This window comes from Mytilus edulis, unplaced genomic scaffold (assembly GCF_963676685.1).
Source record: "Mytilus edulis unplaced genomic scaffold, xbMytEdul2.2 SCAFFOLD_737, whole genome shotgun sequence".
Lineage (NCBI taxonomy): Eukaryota > Metazoa > Mollusca > Bivalvia > Mytilida > Mytilidae > Mytilus > Mytilus edulis.
This window is the reverse complement of record NW_027267314.1, coordinates 2,332-22,703: the sequence shown is the minus strand read 5'-3', so window position 1 is coordinate 22,703 and position 20,372 is coordinate 2,332. Positions and strand designations below refer to the sequence as shown.

Sequence of the window (20,372 nt, the reverse complement as noted above, 5' to 3'; positions counted from 1 at the left end):
GGGCCCCCAGAATGTTAAGAATTGCACATGAGGTGTTCCCGCTACCGCTCTCTATGTACACGACGTCACCGTTGTTGTGACGTTAGCTTTTCAGAGTTCAATACATGTATCATTGCAAGCAGACGTTCTTATTTACTAAGCCTTAATTTGTGTCCGATACAACCACTCTACGATAATACCAAGTGTCGTCGACAGGGCCTGGAGCAAAATTTTCCCAGCTGAGATACTGACTCCCAAAGGGCAAACTTATATTATAATAAAAGTGAAACTTTATCAAGCCTTTGTTATCAACAGCCTTATCAATTTGTTGAAGTACTTGCGTTAGGTTTAGTTATTTGTCTGGTTCTGGTTTTTATATGGTCAGTAATTGTGGTTCTTCATCTAAAGACTAGCCGAGAGACTAGCATTGGTCCCGTGTGGTATATACATGTACATGTTTATGATGAGTATGATTTGCCACCAGCTGTTCCAGGGTTAAAGGGCAACACATAAAGAAACTATGTTATAGAGGATCCTCAAACTTAAGTTAGAGGTCTGAAGGTAATCATGAGGCACAGTAGTATCCAGGATCACATAGAATGTGTTAGGGGCGTCACTTGGCATTCGTCGTTCCCTATATGTGCTAACATGTCATGTAGATCTCAAGTCATCACTGGGCATCCGTCTATCAATATTACTTAAGATGTCATTTCCTCAAGGACAAAAGAATAAAAGGGCATTGAGGACCCCAAATTCCTAAAGGTTTTACAGAAAAAAGCTTAGACAATCTATGGCACATCTAGAAACCTTATAAATAAAACAAAATTGTCATGGTTTGCTTAACATAGGTGGAATCTTATTTTCTTAAGGAAATAGTTTTGCTAAATTGTCAGACTTTACAAACTATCTCCAATAATAAACATTGTATTAGTGTAACTTTTCACCCCTTTATCATATTGAAAAAGAATACACAAAAAAAGCATTGTATGAAAGGTTTATTAGAAACATTTTAATATATTAAAAACAAGACAAAAAATTAAACAATACAAAAAATAAATTTCATAATAATCAGTCTAACCAAATCATTTTTTTATGTAATGTTCCTTTTATACCTATCTAAATTTATGTTTTATAAAACTTCCTCTTATAGACAATTGATTTTAACATAGAAAACACCAAATGGGAAGGACAAAGTGTCATACTTATATTTCCCCTACAACTTAGACTTCCTTGATAAATAAAAGTAAAAACTAGTTCAAGAGATCAAGTTATAGTGAAAAAAATCAAGTTGATGTTTGCAAAATGACAACAAAATTATGCCATCCTTCATATATTATACTAAAAGTAATGTAAATTCTGACTTCATTCATAATTTTTTTTTAAATGACTTGTTAAATATTACTTACAAAAGATACTGTTAAGAAACTGTTAAGAATTGCAATATAAGATAAAATGTTAAATAAAAGTATGAATTTTTATTTTACAAATATATATATTAGTTTGTAACTTTTATTTAAAGAATCTTAACCAATGTTATTCCAAAGATTCCATTTACTGTAAACCAACTTAATTTCGTGGATACTTTATGTCGCATTTGGCCCTTTCTAGCCCACTGTGCAACGAAATTATTTTTGCAATTATAAAATTTACTTAATGTAATAAGATAAGCAAAGATACAAGTTTTACATGTTCACGACGATTTATATTTGCGTTATGTTTCTACTCATGAAAGTTGTAAAAATAATTAGCTACCGAAAATAATAGGTTTACAGTAATTAAGGCTTTTTGATATCTGTTGTCTTTGAAATTTAAAATCTAACAAGGCATCATCGATTCAAATAAAATCAACAATATTTTCTATCCACTCAAAAATCTTTTAGATAATATAATTTCAAACCATAAACAGAATAATAGAATGTAAATTATGTAATCATAATAAATAAGTAAAACAAGGCAATTAAGGCATGTCTAAAAAAATTAACAAAAGTACATTAGGCTTGATGTAAACAGTGAAAGTGATTTCTAGTCCATAAATTCATAAGTATATTCAATTGTCAAATATCTAATCATATATTTAAAGTTTTATTTCAGCTTTAATTCAAAACAAAATCCAGGGGCTCTTTTTTTAAAACAAAAAAATCTTACATCAATTGTAATTTGTACCAAATTTTTCCCGTTAGTTTTGTAAATTAATCGACAGCTCTTACAATCAAATATTTTGATACATGTTCAAACTTCAAACATTGAAAAAAAAATCTACTCTGACCATACCTTACCAAGGGTGAATTTAAAAAGAAGCAAATTAATTTATTTTATATTTATAGATATTGAATATCTAAAGATCAGCACCTCTGACTGCCAATTTGTTGTAACATACAAATAAATATTATCACAAAAAAAAACCCAACACATTACTACAAAACAAACAATGTGTAAATTTAACAATTGTCACAAAAAAAAACAACTTCAACTAGTATAACAACTATGGCATCTTATATTCATATATGCCATTAACAATCACATCACATTAGAATGAAATTCAAAACAGTGTGGCTGTGGCCATTGATTGACACATTAAATTCATCCATTGACTGGGACAATTTACGTGAACGTTTGTCTGTAACGACCACTGTTCACGCCGTACTTACGATAGACATTTAAACTGTGGGGTCACCAAAGGTTTCTTAACGCCTTTAATTATAAAATAATTCAAAAAATTAACCAGGAATAACCTTTATGTTTTGATTTATATAATTGATATAAATCAAAACATCGTGTTATTTCTGATTAGTTTTTCGAATTACTTTATTAAGGTGTTGAGAACCTTTGGTGACCCCATAGTTTAGCAGCACCTGCATACGGGGTATATATCTCCCAATTGATACGATATTCCCGTGCTTGCATTTCCTATCATGATTTTCTTGATAGAGGGTTACTGCTCACAAGGAAGCTATTAAACCAAGAGTTCCAAATGGTGAAGTTGAAATCATCCCTTCGTAAATTTTACGGACGCCATCACGAGTTGGTTGACCGTTATGGAATAACCGTTTCACAAATGATATCGGATATGTTCCTTACGTCCTAACTACAATCCCCTTCCCTTTCATGAATGTGACCTACCGAATTAGACTATTTACCGGATTTGTAATCACATAAGCAACACGACGGGTGCCACATGTGGAGCAGGATCTGCTTACCCTTCCGGAGCACCTGAGATCACCCTAGTTTTTGGTGGGGTTCGTGTTGTTTATTCTTTAGTTTTCTATGTTGTGTCATGTGTACTATTGTTTTTCTGTTTGTCTTTTTCATTTTTAGCCATGGCGTAGTCAGTTTGTTTTAGATTTATGAGTTTGACTGTCCCTTTGGTATCTTTCTTCCCTCTTTTAGGTGTCTTTAAAAAGTACATAGTGAGTAGTAGTTGTTACATACAAACGTTCACTAAATTGTCCCAGTCAATGGATGAATTTAATGTGTCAATCAATGGCCACAGCCACACTGTTTTGAATTTCATTCTATTTAAAATAATATTTAAAAAAGCACTAAAATTCCATTGCAGTACTTTTCTATTTCAAATCAAGATAACTAAAAGTTCATAGTTCAGATTGCTTTTTTAATATTTCCAATATATTTTACTAATTTCATACTTGATTAATTCTGTAGTTATTGAAAAGAAGAAAAGAACAAGTAAAGATACTGATTTAAATTTGAATCCAGAAAAATGTTGGAACATGCTTATCTTCAAATCTGCAATATTATCTTAATTCATTAACAATTTTTATAATCCTTTATTGGAATAAAATCATTATAAAATTTGTTCACCTTGCTATTAACTGCTGACATATTTCAACCATTTCTTTTTTAACAGTTTATGATTCTTAAGATAAACATAAATAAACATGATTGCTGCACCTTATGTATTGTCCTCAAAATATGTTTACAAAATAACAAATCTATAACAACTGATAAAGCACATAGAACAACTTTACATATTGTTATAATGTCCCTCACCTCATATTAAACAGCAAAGTTATACTCATGATTTTACCCAAAACCTAAAAGTCACTCAAAAAATAAATAAACACCAATACTTCACCCACATTTTCATCATTTGAAAAATTGCAGTTTAAATTAGTTGCTTGCTTACAGAGAGCAAATTTTGTGAAAATGAAAATAATCACTGATAATGGGTATAGCCAGAAGCTCATCACAATGATCCTTGTTATAGACTCCTGCTATTGATAATTAATTTAATGTAGTCAAAACTCACAAACACATAAATTATTTCATTTGCAGCAGGTGACCTTTCCTAATTATTATTATTCAAAATAGAAATCTGTCAATACTCATTTCATAATTTTTCTCATTTTTTTTTATTGTCATAAAAGTCTTTAAATTAAATGGAGTAGTTTATCAGTAACAGAAATAATGTTATATCCTTTATGAACTAAAATATCTGATATATACACTATTATCTCCCTTGCACTACAATACCCTTTAAAGCTGATTATTTTTATTTTGAAACAACTATCAAACAGCAGTATTTTTAATTCAAACAATGTATTACATATGATCTTATGTTTAATACTTATCTAAATGAGGTAGAGTTAAGGCCCTTTACCTTTTATTAATACAAAAGTAACAAATTGTCAAATTACAAACAACTAGTTCAAAAGGTCAGATGGCAACTTAAAAAAATAATAATAAAAGATAATTTATTATTTAAAGGATTTTTCTGTAAATTAAAAAAGTGTTTTACAGACTTATAAACAAGGTGATATTATAGAATAAAAAAAATATAGAGATTGTCAAAATTGCTCAACATTGTCAATTTAACAATTAAATATAGAAAACTCAAAAGATATCTTGATTTTAAAAGGTTTGAATCATAAAAAAAAAGTAAGAAGATTGCAAATTAGTAGATTGTACCTCAAGATATAATAAAAGACTGATTTCTAAAGAATCAAAATTATATAAAATTTTCATTCTTTTTCAAAACAAATACTTTTAACATAAATGACATAACCTGTTACGGTCACTTCATAAATATATATTGGCCACTTACTAAAAGGGTACTAGCCTACTCAGTACTGGTAGCCATTTTCTAAATGTTTTTTACCCTGAATAGGAACATCAGACAGCAAAAATTAATTCATTGCTTTAATACTGTTTTTATAAGATGTTGTAATGCTTTAAATTTGATTTGATAAGATAATCTGCACTAATGGCAGTACTCTTATTAAAAGATAAAATAAAAAATAACACCTATTAATCAAACTTTCATTAGAATATCATCTGTTAAGCCATTGGCATCACAAATTCTGTCTAAATGTCCCCTGTATGTGTGAAGATCCTCCATAAATGATGGAATTCTTGTGTATTCTAATTCTGCTATATCACTGATAATGTCTATATCTCTGTAGGATATTTTCCCATATCTTAACAAAGAATGAAAGTCTAAATGGCGTCTGTTCTTCAAAATCTGTAAAGCTCCATCTAGATATACTTGATCTTTACAAAACGCACCTGTAAAAATAATACATTTTATTGTTGTTGTTTTTATCACTTATTGTGAATTCATTTATTTTCTTTCTTTATTTTACAAGGTTCATGCATATATGTCCTGTACGTTATTATGTATTTAGGTTGATTTTTTAGCTTATACAATTCTTTTCCAATATTCATTTTGAGGATTGGACATCCAGTTTTTACAATTTTGTTTTCATTTTTACAGATTTTGGACTTGAGGTGTACGGTCACTTGGTACTTTTTGTTGTAGTTTTAAATTAAACCAAACTTTTGTGGAAAGACAATTACATTTTAAATTCAATTGGTGGAAAATTTAATTTAAATACATTATATTCTTTGTAAAAAAAAAAAAGTCCAACAAGCTTGATTGATATGTTCTAGTCCTGTCATGTTAACAGTAAAGGTTAGAATTTATGCTTTGATGGAACAAAAGGTATCACTTAACAGACATATTTCACCTTCTTAATTTTCTGCAAAGTAGTTAATATTATTGGACCAAGATAAAAAAAAAAATCAAATCAACATATGAAATTTTAGAGCCTAAGGGTATCATGATCACATAATATTATTTTCCCTCTAATAACAAATTCTTCACTATACCTGGTCTGGATGTATCAGCTTGCCCTCTCTTTGCCCGTATACAATAGTCCCAACGTACTTGTGGATCGTTGACAAACTTCCCTAAATCTATGAATAGTTCTTTCAAAGACAAATGTGCAGCTTTATACACTGTATAATACAATAGTGCACATCTCCATAAACATGGATCTTTCCTTAACAGTACACTATGAAGTGAGGCTAATCCTTCCTCAGTTGGATTCATTGGAGCCATACCTAACTCAGTCCGCACTTTCCAATTACTCCATGGTTGGAACTTATTATTCATACTCCTTAAATAATGTGTGCCTGACAAAAGATAAAATCACATGTGGATTATATATAAAAATCACAATTCACAAATATTTTGAATAAGTCAGATGATCGGCTTTATTTAATTGAATGACTTTTAATATGAAACAAGCACTGCGTAGAAAGAAAGCTTCACACTTTATTATGACATCTCATTCTCAGAGTCATATATTTCAGGATAAAGATTATTTTTACGATTCAAAGTTAACTAACATCCAGTATGTAACAAGAATGTGTCAATAGTACACGGATGCCCCACTCCCACTATCATTTTCTATGTTCAGTGGACCGTGAAATTGGGGTCAAAACTTTAATTTGGAATTAAAATTAGAAAGATCATATCATAGGGAACATGTGTACTAAGTTTCAAGTTGATGTAACTTTAACTTCATCAAAAACTACCTTGACCAAAAACTTTAACCTGAACTTTGCACTATCATTTTCTATGTTCAGTGGACCATGAAATTGGGGTCAAAACTATAATTTGGCATTAAAATTAGAAAGATCATATCATGGGGAACATGTGTATTAAGTTTCAAGTTGATTGGACTTCAGCTTCATCAAAAACTACCTCGACCAACAACTTTAACCTGAAGCGAACGGACGCACAGACGGACGAACGGACAGACGAATGGAGGCGCAGACCAGAAAACATAATGCCCCTCTACTATCGTAGGTGGGGCATAAAAATGTTTTATTAAAAGTTTAAGAAGTCCTCTGTAATGAAAAGAACAATAGTGAAAAGAAATATGGTGATAGCCCTGACAGCATAACATATTGAAGGCATAGAATGCAAAACTTTTGGTCATTATTCTTTTCCATGTTTATCAAAGCTTCCAGTCTATTAATCATTGTTGTAGCGAAAAAAGACACAGAATGTACATAAAAGCAATGTTTATTATTTTCTTTTTAAATTAACTATCTCAGTCAAAAGCCAAAAGTCTGATGCCCCAGACTAATAAACATTAATTTGAACTAGAGAAAATTTTCAAATAATTTATAAAGTCATATAGGGACAAGTTTTGGTATAAAGTTTCCGGACTAGTAGATGAAAGTTTTTGGTGCAGACTGCTATCTACGAAGTTAGTGTATATATAGTAAACATATGAGTAGTATTTGTTTATAAATCTAACTAGTTTTTATGATTTTCTTAGAGAATATATCCTACAAAGCATATTTGTTGGATCCATCAAAAGATTATTACATGTAATCATATTACATGTATATTCATTTTTACCATAGGCTTTGCTTTAAGGTAAATATTCTCATTTGTATATGTAAATATACAACTGTTACTCATTGTACCATATATATTCTTCAAGTGCTATTATTTTAAAATCGTTTTAGAAATAGTAAGTATCTGTATAAAAGTTTAAATGTCATTGATAAGAGCACTGATCACTAGTTAACTTACCAATTTCATGCCTTAGAAGACCTTCTACCCAATATTGCCGTAGATTGACAATACGAACATTTAGTGTTGGTTTGCCTTTAACTCTTGTCATTGAGCCACGAGACAGCAAGTCTTCACTTAAGTTCAACATAATTTCATTTTCCAGATTTTCTCGCTTCACATAGTTTTTGACTAGAGTAATTATCTGAGATCTTCCTAAAACTGGTCCCCCAGTTTGGTTTTCAAATTCTTCATAGCTCCCATATCGATCTATTGCAATTTCCATTATCAAGATAGCCTAGATGAAAAAATAAATAAAAAATTATTCATGTAGGCAATAGTCATATGGATCCTTTAAAAATTACATTATATAAGATGGTTGTCATTTAAACATTTTAATTTTTGTTTTAAGAACAACTTGAAAAGCAAATTGTAATAAAAACAAACTAATTTCCCTTGCTTATGAAGCAAATAAAATCTTTTCTGTTTATATATATATACTTATCAAAGGAAGAAGGATTGTCTGATTAATTCAATTCAACCAACCCTGTGTAGCAGACAACTTTTACCAATAAAAAGCCACTTGCAACTTAAAAAATGTGGACAAAAACTTAAAATTAACTCAAACAATCACATTAATTGTTATAAATTTGTCATTTTGGGGCTTCTTATAGCTGACCATGTGGTATGGGCTTTGCTTATTATTGAAGGCCATACAGTGACCTATAGAATTTGTTAATTTCTGTGTCATTTGGTCTCTTGTGATTGGCAATCGCACCACATCTTCTTGGAAAATTCTTTTTTTGTACAAATGCAAAAGTACAAAAGTAGCATTATAGCAATGTTTTATGCTATTTTGTTATACATGTATGTAGATACTTACTATATTAAGGAGTTTGTCTGAAGGAGTACTTATACGTTCCAGTACTTCTGGTGGGGCAGGGAATCTGTAGATGAAGTATGGATTGTAGTTGTAATTAGCTCTAAAAAATCTTTCTTTCTCAGACTTCTCATTTTCTGGTTTTATAGCATTCAGTAGTGGCATTTTCTTCCTGCGATCACAAGCAGTGGGTAGTATTTCTCGATTAAGAGCTGGAGGCATCCTCATAGGAGTTGTCAATCTTGGTGATAATGGATATTCTTTAGAAATAGAAGGAAGTTTGAGATTCTCTGAAGTGTTAGATCTACTAAGTGATGTTAGTCCATTACTGTGATTACTTGAGATTCTGCCAGTGGAAGCACTTTTAGTCATAGAAATTGGTGTGGACTTTTGTTTCTTCTTTTTCTTTCCTTTCTTCTTTCCGTTCTTGATAACCTGTGTGTACATGTAGCTAGACACATTGGTCTGAACAGCAGTAGACATATCTTGCTTGTATATTTGTAATTCCCCCCAAAAGACAAATTATCTAAGGCAGATTGGATGTCATGATTACTACCAGGTCAGCTCATCTTAAGATCTTGTCATCAGCTAGTTTAAAATGCATGGTTGTCCTCTGAATTTAAAACAAAGAAAAATTAATAATTTAACTACAGATATGTTTTAAAATTGAAAAAAACAACTTTTGTTTTTAAATAGTTCAATAACAAAAAAGACTTTCAATATGCAAATTTTTATGAGTTTTTTTATTTCTTCCATTCATCAATTATAAGGCAGTATGTTGACCTATTATTGCTTATGTCCACTCCATTTGAACTCTGGTATAGGGCTGCCTCATGTGCTATCATACAATATCTCCCTATTTTTATATAGATTTTTTTTTTACTGAAAGTCTCTAACCCTTGAATGACAGATGAGAACATCATTAAAATTATAATGGAGCTTCTTTTCCACTTATGCAAAATTAAGTATAAAAATTTTGAGAATCCATTCAAGCAAAAATGGGTTTATGTATGATATGAAGAGATTTTCTTCTTTATTCTTAAAGTTAAACTACCCTAACAACTCAATCTAAAACTTTATTTCTCCACCCCAGTTCAGGCTTGGGGTAATTGTAATCATTAATCACATGGTATTAATTACATCCTTCAAGTAATCATTGTAATAATCATTCACATGTTATCGATTACATATGTACATATTTTAAGTAATTGTAAGCATTAATCAGTCAAAAAGCGTATCACACATGATTGAATTTAATCAATTACTTTACAAAATACCTTTTAATTTTGATTCTTGATTACTTATCTAAATTAATCAGATTGAAATGAAGAAAAAATAAAATTGTGGTTAACATGGTTAATATATCCTGTTTTAAATGAAAATTTTTATTTTCATATTTGATAAATACATAATTTGTAAAAATTGTTTTGTCTACTATAAGCCTGTTACAGTATAATAACATATGGATATACATGTATAGTAATTTGATACCAATAAATGTTCATTTAATTCTTATTTTTGTTTTGACGAAATAACTTGCGAATTAATTAAAACTTGATGGTATAGAATTTTTTTCTCATTTCAAGAGCCTGTCTAAAAATGCTCAAGACTGGTCATATGCATAGTGATTTCAAATCAGCATTTTCAGCTATATATGTACAGTGAATCAGTTGATTTTAAATGTAAAAGGGGATCAGATATGCCATGCAGGTCCATTATTTTGCCTTAAGATGCATGAAGTTTGAAGTTATATATTTCACATTTCATTCACGATCTGATGGCATTTTATTATAAAACCAGAAGTGGGTATGCATAGCCTACGAACAGCAATTTTGCTATTCATACCCCCATGCGGGTCACCCAGGCACTGTCTTAATTTAATCATCCACTTAAATGTGAATTGTCTGAATCCAGGTCCGTTCGCGCCCATTCACGTTCGCACCCTACAATTTGCACCCAATTTTAATTGGTTTTGTGTTTAATAACTTTGTAATCAAGTTTTGGCAAGTGTATTCTTATAAGTATAATTGTTGTCATTGTCTCAAAATAAAGTGAGACAGCATTTTTTTTGTGTTGAATAAATCTTAATCATGTTTCGGAAAGTGTATTGTTAAAAAAAAATAATAATCCTTTCTTAAAATAAAGTCATGAGTGGGATTCTGTCAAAGTTTTATTTTGTGTTGAATAACTCTTAATCATGTTTTGGTTAGTGTATTGCTATAACTTTTTTTTTTTGTGTGTTGAATAAATTTTATCATGTTTTGGTTATAATTCGTGTATTGCTATATTTGATTATTTCATTGTTTCAAATCAAAGGGACCAAGCTGTTAAAAAAACAATTATCTTTTGTGTTTTTCATTTAAAATCGTCAATGTTTTACTATAAAAACATTCAGTATTTACATGTACACCAAAGCAATTTAAAACAACAATCATGATTTTCCAATTATTCAACTAGAATTTGAATTAAGATTGGGCGCGAACGTGTAGAGTGCGAACGGACCTTGGGTGGGAACGTGTGAGGTGGGAAAGTGTATACACCTTATCGCTATTTGTCTGCCATTACTAGATATCACACAGGTTCCCCGTAAATTTTTGATGTCACAAAACAAAATATCTGACGCCACAATGGAAAAGTGATTGTTGTATGCGTCAAAAGTTCAAGCGGCCGGGTCAGCCGGGATTAGCTATAAGGTGTATTTGGCGGGAACGGACCTGATATCCTTAAATGTCTTTGCAAAATAGTGTACTCATTTATTTTATTTAATTGTACACATTTTTGCCATGCATTGTCATTATATTTTCTTTTTGACTTGATTTTGAGTGATTGTCCCTTTGCCTTTGGAAAGTTTGGTATCTTTTGTATAACTCACAAAATTAGGATACATTATGGGAAAATCAGTCACATAAATATCAAGGATTTGTATACAAATCCTTGTAAATATCAATATAATTTGATGGCTGACGAAAAACATTACCAAATTATAAATGTTTCAAAAGAAACCATATGTGGTAACCTACAGTCAGAAGAGGATATGTTACTGTAGTGTGACTGTCATAAACTGTAATCAATATAAATAGAGTTGATAAAATAAAAATGTGTGAAACTCAGAAATTACAGAAAGCCCGGAATGAAAAGGTAAAGGATATATCAAAATTGACTATGAAAAATTTGATTCAGGTAGAAACAGATGCATAGCTATATGTCATTTTTATATTCATTCTCGTCATAAAACGAAAATATTACATTAAAAATCAAAACAGCCAGAACTGCTACAAAAAATTATGACGCCAGTCCCTGGCAACCATGACCCGGAAGTAATCAAGTAAGGATTGTCTGATCACCGAACATTCATTTGAAATAATATAAGTGACCATCTTCCTAAAATCTTCAATAAACTAATCTTTGTGCGCACTGGCCAATCTGGGGGAAAAAATACCAGAAAAAACTCATATTTTAATGTTGTACATTATTTTTAGTGTAAAATCGTTCAAAAATGTATTCAATTGACAGGCATTTGTCATCGAAAAAAATTACATATCTTTAAAGGAATAGGTATTTTGTATACTATACACCTCCTTGCCTATATACTTTAATGTTATAATAAAGCAGGGATTTGTATAGTTTTTTACTATTCACATATGTTTTCGTGGTATATAAGCACTGATGGTTTTTATAAGGACGTAATTCTTTGAAAGTCAACTATAGTTCATTGGTGTAACCGGTTTTGTTAAATATTCGGTTTTGTTTTGTTCTGTTTTCTTTTATAGTAGTTCGATGTCTTATTTTATGTTTTCCCAGTTTGTATTTTGGGTTGAGTGATTTTTCGTCTTGTTTATTTGTTTCTTCCTTGTTTTCAAAATTCCAATAGGGAACATATCTTTTATAATTGTATAAATAAACCAATTGTTCAGACGTTTCGGCCATTGGCCTTCTTCAGTTATTTATTATTCCTCTAAACTACATGGCTGACATTTCTTTTTTCAAACATTGAAAATATGTTTTGATATTTGTTTCTTATCAGTGATATTGCATATTCAGCGACGATACGATGTCATGATCTGCTTTCCCAATAAGTTGAATTCACTCCAGTTTGTTTTTACTTTTTGCTGCTTTTATTAAGATAAGATCTTGTATCCTTTCACTTCTTGTTGGTTTGTCTTATATTTGATCCTGAGAGGGTTCACTTATAATGTCAATAAGAATTTTATGTTGTAGCGTTATAATAAGACTTTCCAGGAAGTTCATATGATCACTTATGGTATTTGCCAGTTTATATGACCAATGTTGAATTCTCCACCTATAATTGATAAAAGTGGCTTTTGAAATCTAGTATGTGCGGCTTAGTGAATGTATTTAGTTTAACAAGTAATGAACTTGTGCATGAGGGTGCACTGTAGAAGAAAACAAAAATTCATTTTCTGGAGTTAGCTATGTTCACCTCACCCCATACATTCTCGCAGTTTGTTTGTAGTTCAGAGTCTGAGATTTAATCAAGCAGATAGGATGTCTTTTGATATTGCTATCATGATTATACAACACCACTATTTGCATTTGGTGAAGATCTATCCTGTGTTAACTTAATCACTATAGACCCCATTTATCTACTAGTGTCCTGGTTCATCTATATGATTCTGTATCGACGATATTGTATCGATATCGATATTCAAGTAATAACTAAAAACCTATTTATCAACTTCATGAATAACGGTAAGTTGTGCCGGTTCATCTATAGGTGTCGATATCGTTAGATGTATAATCTTAAACAGGTGTCGATATCGAAGATATCAACGATATAAAATCGATATCCACATTCAAATTTTCGCTCGTAAATTTTTCCTTCAAATGTATCAAATCAACACTTTGAATGCATTTTAATTATTTGTTTAAAACCAATTAATCTTTTGATTGTGTTGTTGATATCGTCGATATCGACATTTAAATTTCCCTTGTAATGTGTAGCATCTACAGGTCTTTACTTTGTATAGAGTTAACGTTGTATTTATCTTAAACTAGAGTCGATATCGAGATTTAAATTTCCATTGCAATGTATTGTTTTGATTCAAAACTTTGTATTCATTTCAAACAAGTGTCAATATCAACAATGTTGATTCAAAATCATATTTTTTTTCGCTTTGTTCATATATCTATATTAAAAATTCCTAGTCATAATTTCTTCCTCTTAATATGCTTACTTTGCAAACTTTTTACGTAAGTGTAGATTTTGCCTAGTTTATCCCGCAACATCGATATCGATATCTGGTATGTGTGGGTTTGTCATAGATGTTTTAAGCAAGAAACTATATTGATTCGATATTGTGTCGACATTATCGATATCGACATCTGGGAATGTCTTGGAATGTCATGCATGTTTGAAGTAAAAATCGACATCGTGTCGATATTGCCGATATCGACATCTGGGTACAACTTGGACATGTGTACACTTTTTGGCCGTTCTTGCATGTTATATTTTTCGTTTCGTCGGTAATAGGGTAATGTAATCCGGATAATTTATCCGACTTTTACTTAGAAATTTACAATCTCCAAAATGTCAGCCTTCTGTAAAATTATTTTTCTTTTCCAGATTTTCTATCATAGCAATATATTTCAATATTAATTGTCGATCAAATCACGATTTTCTATTAATTTAAGCAAAATGCACACTAGATTTAGTAGAATTAAGTAGATAACATTACATTGCATTGCAAATAATACACATATGTGTGATGAACTTTGCCCTATCTAAGTATCTTTCGGGTACAAGTCAAATCGGCACCCATAGAAAAAGTCAAATCGGCACCTGGTTAAATCGGCATCTAGTCAAATCGGCACCTATTTAAAGTCAATTCGGCATCCAATAATATTTGATATAATATATGGGACTGGGACTATTATGCTAAGTTATTAATTTAAGTATACTAGCATAATAGTCCCAAATATATATAGATATTTCTAAAAATGTATAAATTCGATCATGATTTATTTTGTTAAAAAGCATCAAGCTGTAAAAATACAAAAGTTGATCATTTAAAGTTTTCTCAACATTATGTGACTGATGTTTTCATGGTTTTGATAAATTTTCTTTTCAATTAACAAATAACTGTAATCAAGTACATAGTGAAAACACAATGTAACACCAGCTTTTGTTTCGCATATTTCTGACATATTTTCACAACTATATGATTTAATCTAATAGCGAGAATTAATACACAAACATGATTAGACCACAAAAAGACTTTTTATGGATATATGTGGTATCAGGAGAAATTAAAATTCGAATGTAAACTATTCAGGTATTCTCATTTCCATTGTGAGGACAAGGATAATAGCACGAAATGTTAGCTTAAAGTATATAAATTTGAATTTAAAGATTGAACTAGAACATTTTTAAAGATAAACTTGTATCACCTGGTGTAAGAAAATGTGTGTCTTGAAAAAAACTTATAACTTGTACAAAAACCCTGTACAAATTATAAATTGTACAAAGTTATATTTTGTACACATCATATATTAAACAAATTTAACATGGGTGCCGAATTGACTACATCAAGTGCCGATTTAACCAGGTGCCAATTTGACTAGGTGCCGATTTGACTATACTGGGTGCCGATTTGACCAAGTGCTGATTTAACCAGGTGCCGATTTGAATAGAATTCGTATCTTTCATGGCTTATCTCTTATAAATAAGTCTGGGGGTTATCTCCCAAATGGGTTATTCAATCCTATTTGGCAGGTAATATATACCAAATGGGATATAGATTTAAAGTGCCAAAAAAAAAAGATGCATATAGAATAGCGGGACCTTGATTTAAGGTTCATCATAAGTTCATAACAAACTGACAAATATGACTGTATTTATATGCCAAAATTTACTCTGAGTACAGACTTGCGTGTGAAGTTGGAAAAGTTTTAATGCCTGGCATCCACTAGATATAACAAAGTTAAATGCATTTTGTTTTTCAGAAAGATAAAATCTCTTTTGGATTTTGATGGGCATTTCTTTTCCTTCATGCAAAAGGTGTGAAAATTAACTAAGTTGTGGTACAACTATGAGATGCTCCCTCAGGTAAAAAAACGGTTTGTATTGTTTTGATTGTCCTTAATTGACATGGATAAGAGGTATCTTCACGACTATAGGTGAGTTAAAGAGTTTATCTGAGTCAGTGAGTGGACAGTATCAAAGTACAAATGTAATTCAGGTGTTTGTTTATTTTTACACCTTCTGCAGAAAGGAAAAATAATGCCCATCAAAATCTAAGAAAGATTTTATCTTTCTTAAACACAAAATGCATTTAACTTTTTTATATCTAGTGGATGCTAGGCATTAAAACTTTCCAAACAGCACAGGTAAGTCTGTACACAGAGTAGTTTTTGAGGTGAAAATTCGGCCATATTTGTGCATTTGTTATGATGAATCTTAATAAGTTACATGTAATCTATGTTTAAAAATATTAAAAACTTGCCCGGTATTTGTATGTACCTTATTGGTTTTCGTCCGCCATTAGTAGAAACAGATTCTCTGGTCAGCAGGGAATAGCGATAAGGTGTATTGTTAAATGTAAACCTAATCAAAATAAAACTTTCATATTCATATTCATAATGATGTTCATTTTCCAGTCTCTGGAAGGTACATTTGTACAAACACAAATATTTTATTGACACAAACACAATTGTCAATTATAGCTAAAATTACATACACATTAAAGAGATTCATTTGAAATGTTCCACTCAGTTTCACAGTTTAAATCACCTGTTGTTTGCAGAAGTCTATTGTCCATTTAAATTAATACATGTACTACTCACAACATTTAATATATGAGGGGAGCTTGTCAAACCTCTTTAATTTACCAACTTGGTTTATTTTTGGCACCTTCTGCAGGACCGAAAAAAAGAAATAAATAGCAAAATTCAGCAAAGTGCATTGTTTTCTGAAATGTAAAATTCATTTAAAATTTAATTTGTAAGTTCCTGCCATGTCTTAAAACTTTTCCAGGTGCACTGGTTTGTCTGTGCTTAAAGTAAAATTTGAGATGCAAATACAGCCGTATTATATTAGCCAAAAGGGTATGAGTAACAACTTTGGATTAACATCTTTTCTTAAAATGAAAACCTGGATTTACGAAACAGTCTGTTTATTAACATAAAAACACTTTGGCAAATGTTTTTCTATATGCATTTAACATTATATGCTCAAATTATTCACCATTCATTTTCTGTTATTCAGATATAATTGAAGATACAACAATGTTTTGAAAGAGATCATGATGGTAAACAGATAACAAATGTCCAGTAGAAATCAAGGAAGTAAATTAGATGCAATGGCATATATCATTTGCCAAATTCCTGGTATCATCTTTTTCTACTTCCGAACAAACAAACTAGTACGCTTCATCATTTTAGTCTTCCTTCTCGTGTTCTATTGTGAATTTCTACATTATTATTTTGTGTTACTGATGTGTAAATGGCCGACGTTACCTCATCAACAAGCGGAAGGAACGATAGGGGGAATGAAATCCCCTCCACTGAAAGCTATGATAATTGCTGATACACATATTTTAGGATGGAGAGAAGGTCATTGGCTAGATAGAATAAGAAGGTAAATCATTAGGGTAAAATATAAATGTTATAGTTTTGTTGTAGAAATATTTATGATTAAAGAAACCTGAAGAGAAGGACATTTTAAGGGGTTATTTGATCTTAAGTCTTGATAAAAACAATGAAAATGTATCCATGTATGTGAGTTAATGCCTTCTAATACCTTTGATTGTCTGTTTGAGATTTTTAGTTTATAAATAGAGGAGTTTCAGGAGTTCGATCAAAAGAATCGCAGGCAAAGGATAACAAAGGGACATTCAAATTCATAAGTTGAAAACAAATTGACAATGCCAATACTAAAATGAAAAAGACAAACAGACAAACAACAGTACACAAAACACAACATAGAAAACAAAAACATCAATATGCATGTATGTTTAACCACTGTTGGAAATCCTTGTATATCAGAAAAGTTGGTATGTTCTTGGCAAAAAAAGAACAAAAGTGTAAGTAAAGATATGACATGCATTCACTTTACATGCAGTGCTTATATAATTCAGTAAAATAAGTACAATTTGTTGCAGATTAATTATTATAGAAGAACATAAAAAAAACTAATAGAAGTTGGCATAGTCCAGGAATAAATTTTTATTCAAGGGGCCTCAGTGGCTAAGTAGTCTAATTAGTTACTATATTAATCAAAAGACAAACACTGAGGTTGCAAGTTCAAATCCCGCTCATGTGTGTGCACTTGACTCCAAACTTAATTGACTAGGGTTGTCAATTTCCCTATTAAAGGTCAGTGGTTTTTTCCTGGCACTCCAGCTTCCTCCATCAATAAAAACTGGCCACCAAGAATAACCCAAAAGTGGTGCTTTAAAGTGGCGTTAAAACACAATCAATCAATCAGTCGATTAATTTAATATTTCAATCACTTGTTCCAGTTACAAAGTAAAGTACTTTATATTATTATTTTATTTTATTATTATATTTGTTTATATTTGTTTGCTTTTGCAGTTATCTTACACAAACCTATTATGTTTTAGAGAATGGATGATGGAGAAGTCCTTTCAGGCCTCTATGACAATCCATAATCCACAGGTTGTTTTTATGCTAGGTATGAACACGATTAATTCTATTTCAGATAATTTTAAATTATGTTTTGTAATGTCTATGAGCAGTCTACTTCATGTTACTGATTTTTAGATATGATTAAAAAGTATCAAAGTTAAGTACTTGCTAGGATTATTTCAGAGAAACCTGGTTTCAAAAACCAACTTTTTGACTAATACGACCATGTACATGTAAAGTAACATGGGCATATACCGGTAGTTAACAATAATGACAGATTTTGTGTTTGGCAGCAAAATCTTAAAAACCAGTGAACAAACAGTTACATGTATACATGTATAGAACAGATGAGTTGTACTTGTGTGTCCTTTTCCTATCTACAAGACACCTTCTATCTTGACTACCTGTTTTCCTATCTACAAGACACCTTCTACCTTGGCTACATGTTTTCCTATCTACAAGACACCTTCTACCTTGACTACCTGTTTTCATATCTACAAGACACCTTCTATCTTGACTACCTGTTTTCCTATCTACAAGACACCTTCTATCTTGACTACCTGTTTTCCTATCTACAAGACACCTTCTATCTTGACTACCTGTTTTCCTATCTACAAGACACCTTCTACCTTGGCTACCTGTTTTCCTATCTACAAGACACCTTCTACCTTGACTACCTGTTTTCCTAGCTACAAGACACCTTCTACCTTGACTACCTGTTTTCCTATTTACAAGACACCTTCTATCTTGACTACCTGTTTTCCTATCTACAAGACACCTTCTACCTTGGCTACATGTTTTCCTATCTACAAGACACCTTCTACCTTGGCTACATGTTTTCCTATCTACAAGACACCTTCTACCTTGACTACCTGTTTTCCTATCTACAAGACACCTTCTACCTTGGCTACCTGTTTTCCTATCTACAAGACACCTTCTACCTTGACTACCTACATGTTTTCCTATCTACAAGACACCTTCTACCTTGACTACCTGTTTTCATATCTACAAGACACCTTCTATCTTGACTACCTGTTTTCCTATCTACAAGACACCTTCTATCTTGACTACCTGTTTTCCCATCTACAAGACACCTTCTATCTTGACTACCTGTTTTCCTATCTACAAGACACCTTCTACCTTGGCTACATGTTTTCCTATCTACAAGACACCTTCTACCTTGGCTACCTGTTTTCCTATCTACAAGACACCTTCTACCTTGACTACCTGTTTTCCTATCTACAAGACACCTTCTACCTTGACTACCTGTTTTCCTATCTACAAGACACCTTCTATCTTGACTACCTGTTTTCCTATCTACAAGACACCTTCTACCTTGGCTACCTGTTTTCCTATCTACAAGACACCTTCTACCTTGGCTACATGTTTTCCTATCTACAATACACCTTCTACCTTGACTACCTGTTTTCCTATCTACAAGACACCTTCTACCTTGACTACCTGTTTTCCTATCTACAAGACACCTTCTACCTTGACTACCTGTTTTCCTATCTACAAGACACCTTCTACCTTGACTACCTGTTTTCCTATATTGTGAGGTACAAGTGGAGCTAAAATGTAACCTTAGCAGGTCAACACATGCATTATTGTTTTACAGTTCTTTAACTTTATTTATGTTTAGATTTCCTATGTGACAATGTTCATTCATTATTAATTTTGATAAAATTTTAACACAGTTGAATTATTACAGGTGATTTGTTAGATGAAGGCAAATGGTGCTCTAGTAAAGAATTCAACTTTCATGTAAAAAGATTTAAAAAGATGTTTAAAGTTCCATCAGGGACTGATGTATACACAGTGGCAGGGAACCATGATATAGGATTTCATTATATGTAAGACTGTGTTGAAATTCTAATAGATATACTTGAGTAAGATATACTGCTATATATGTGATTTGAAATAAGATTTTTACTAGGTATGTTGATTTATTAATTATCGTGGCTACCACTTTTTCGTAAATTGAGTAAAAGTGTTGGTTTTTTTTGTTGCTAATACTGGTACTTTCCATTTGATATCAACTGATTCCTTAAAGAAGCCATCAAGAACTTTGCACTTTAA

At 31.2% G+C, this 20,372-nt stretch overlaps 2 protein-coding genes across 2 annotated transcripts; one reads left to right on the top strand and one right to left on the bottom strand.

Moving 5' to 3' along the window:
• Positions 1 to 958: 958 nt before the first annotated feature.
• LOC139505154 (putative tyrosine carboxypeptidase MATCAP2) lies at positions 959 to 12,028 on the bottom strand. The gene is made up of 5 exons (XM_071294937.1): positions 11,934 to 12,028; positions 8,691 to 9,300; positions 7,829 to 8,105; positions 6,106 to 6,411; positions 959 to 5,502 (listed from the first exon to the last, which is right to left on the bottom strand). The coding sequence occupies exons 2-5, from the start codon at positions 9,168 to 9,170 to the stop codon at positions 5,249 to 5,251; spliced, it is 1,317 nt and encodes a 438-aa protein (XP_071151038.1). The 5' UTR covers positions 9,171 to 9,300; positions 11,934 to 12,028; the 3' UTR covers positions 959 to 5,248.
• A 2,157-nt stretch (positions 12,029 to 14,185) lies between these two features.
• LOC139505153 (metallophosphoesterase 1-like) lies at positions 14,186 to 20,146 on the top strand (the record flags this gene model as incomplete). Its single annotated transcript, XM_071294936.1, is given in 4 exon segments — positions 14,186 to 14,248; positions 16,912 to 17,283; positions 18,269 to 18,339; positions 20,005 to 20,146. Coding segments are annotated over 3 exon segments (527 nt in total), but the record flags the coding sequence as incomplete, so codon positions are not given.
• Positions 20,147 to 20,372: the final 226 nt, after the last annotated feature.

Coding starts and splice junctions, on each gene's coding strand:
- LOC139505154 (XM_071294937.1), bottom strand. CDS start 9,170: ATGTCTACTGCTGTTCAGACCAATGTGTCTAGCTACATGTACACACAG. Junction 8,106..8,690: donor CAGACAAACTCCTTAATATA/GTAAGTATCTAC, acceptor TTTTTCATCTAG/GCTATCTTGATAATGGAAAT. Junction 6,412..7,828: donor TCTTCTAAGGCATGAAATTG/GTAAGTTAACTA, acceptor ATCTTTTGTCAG/GCACACATTATTTAAGGAGT.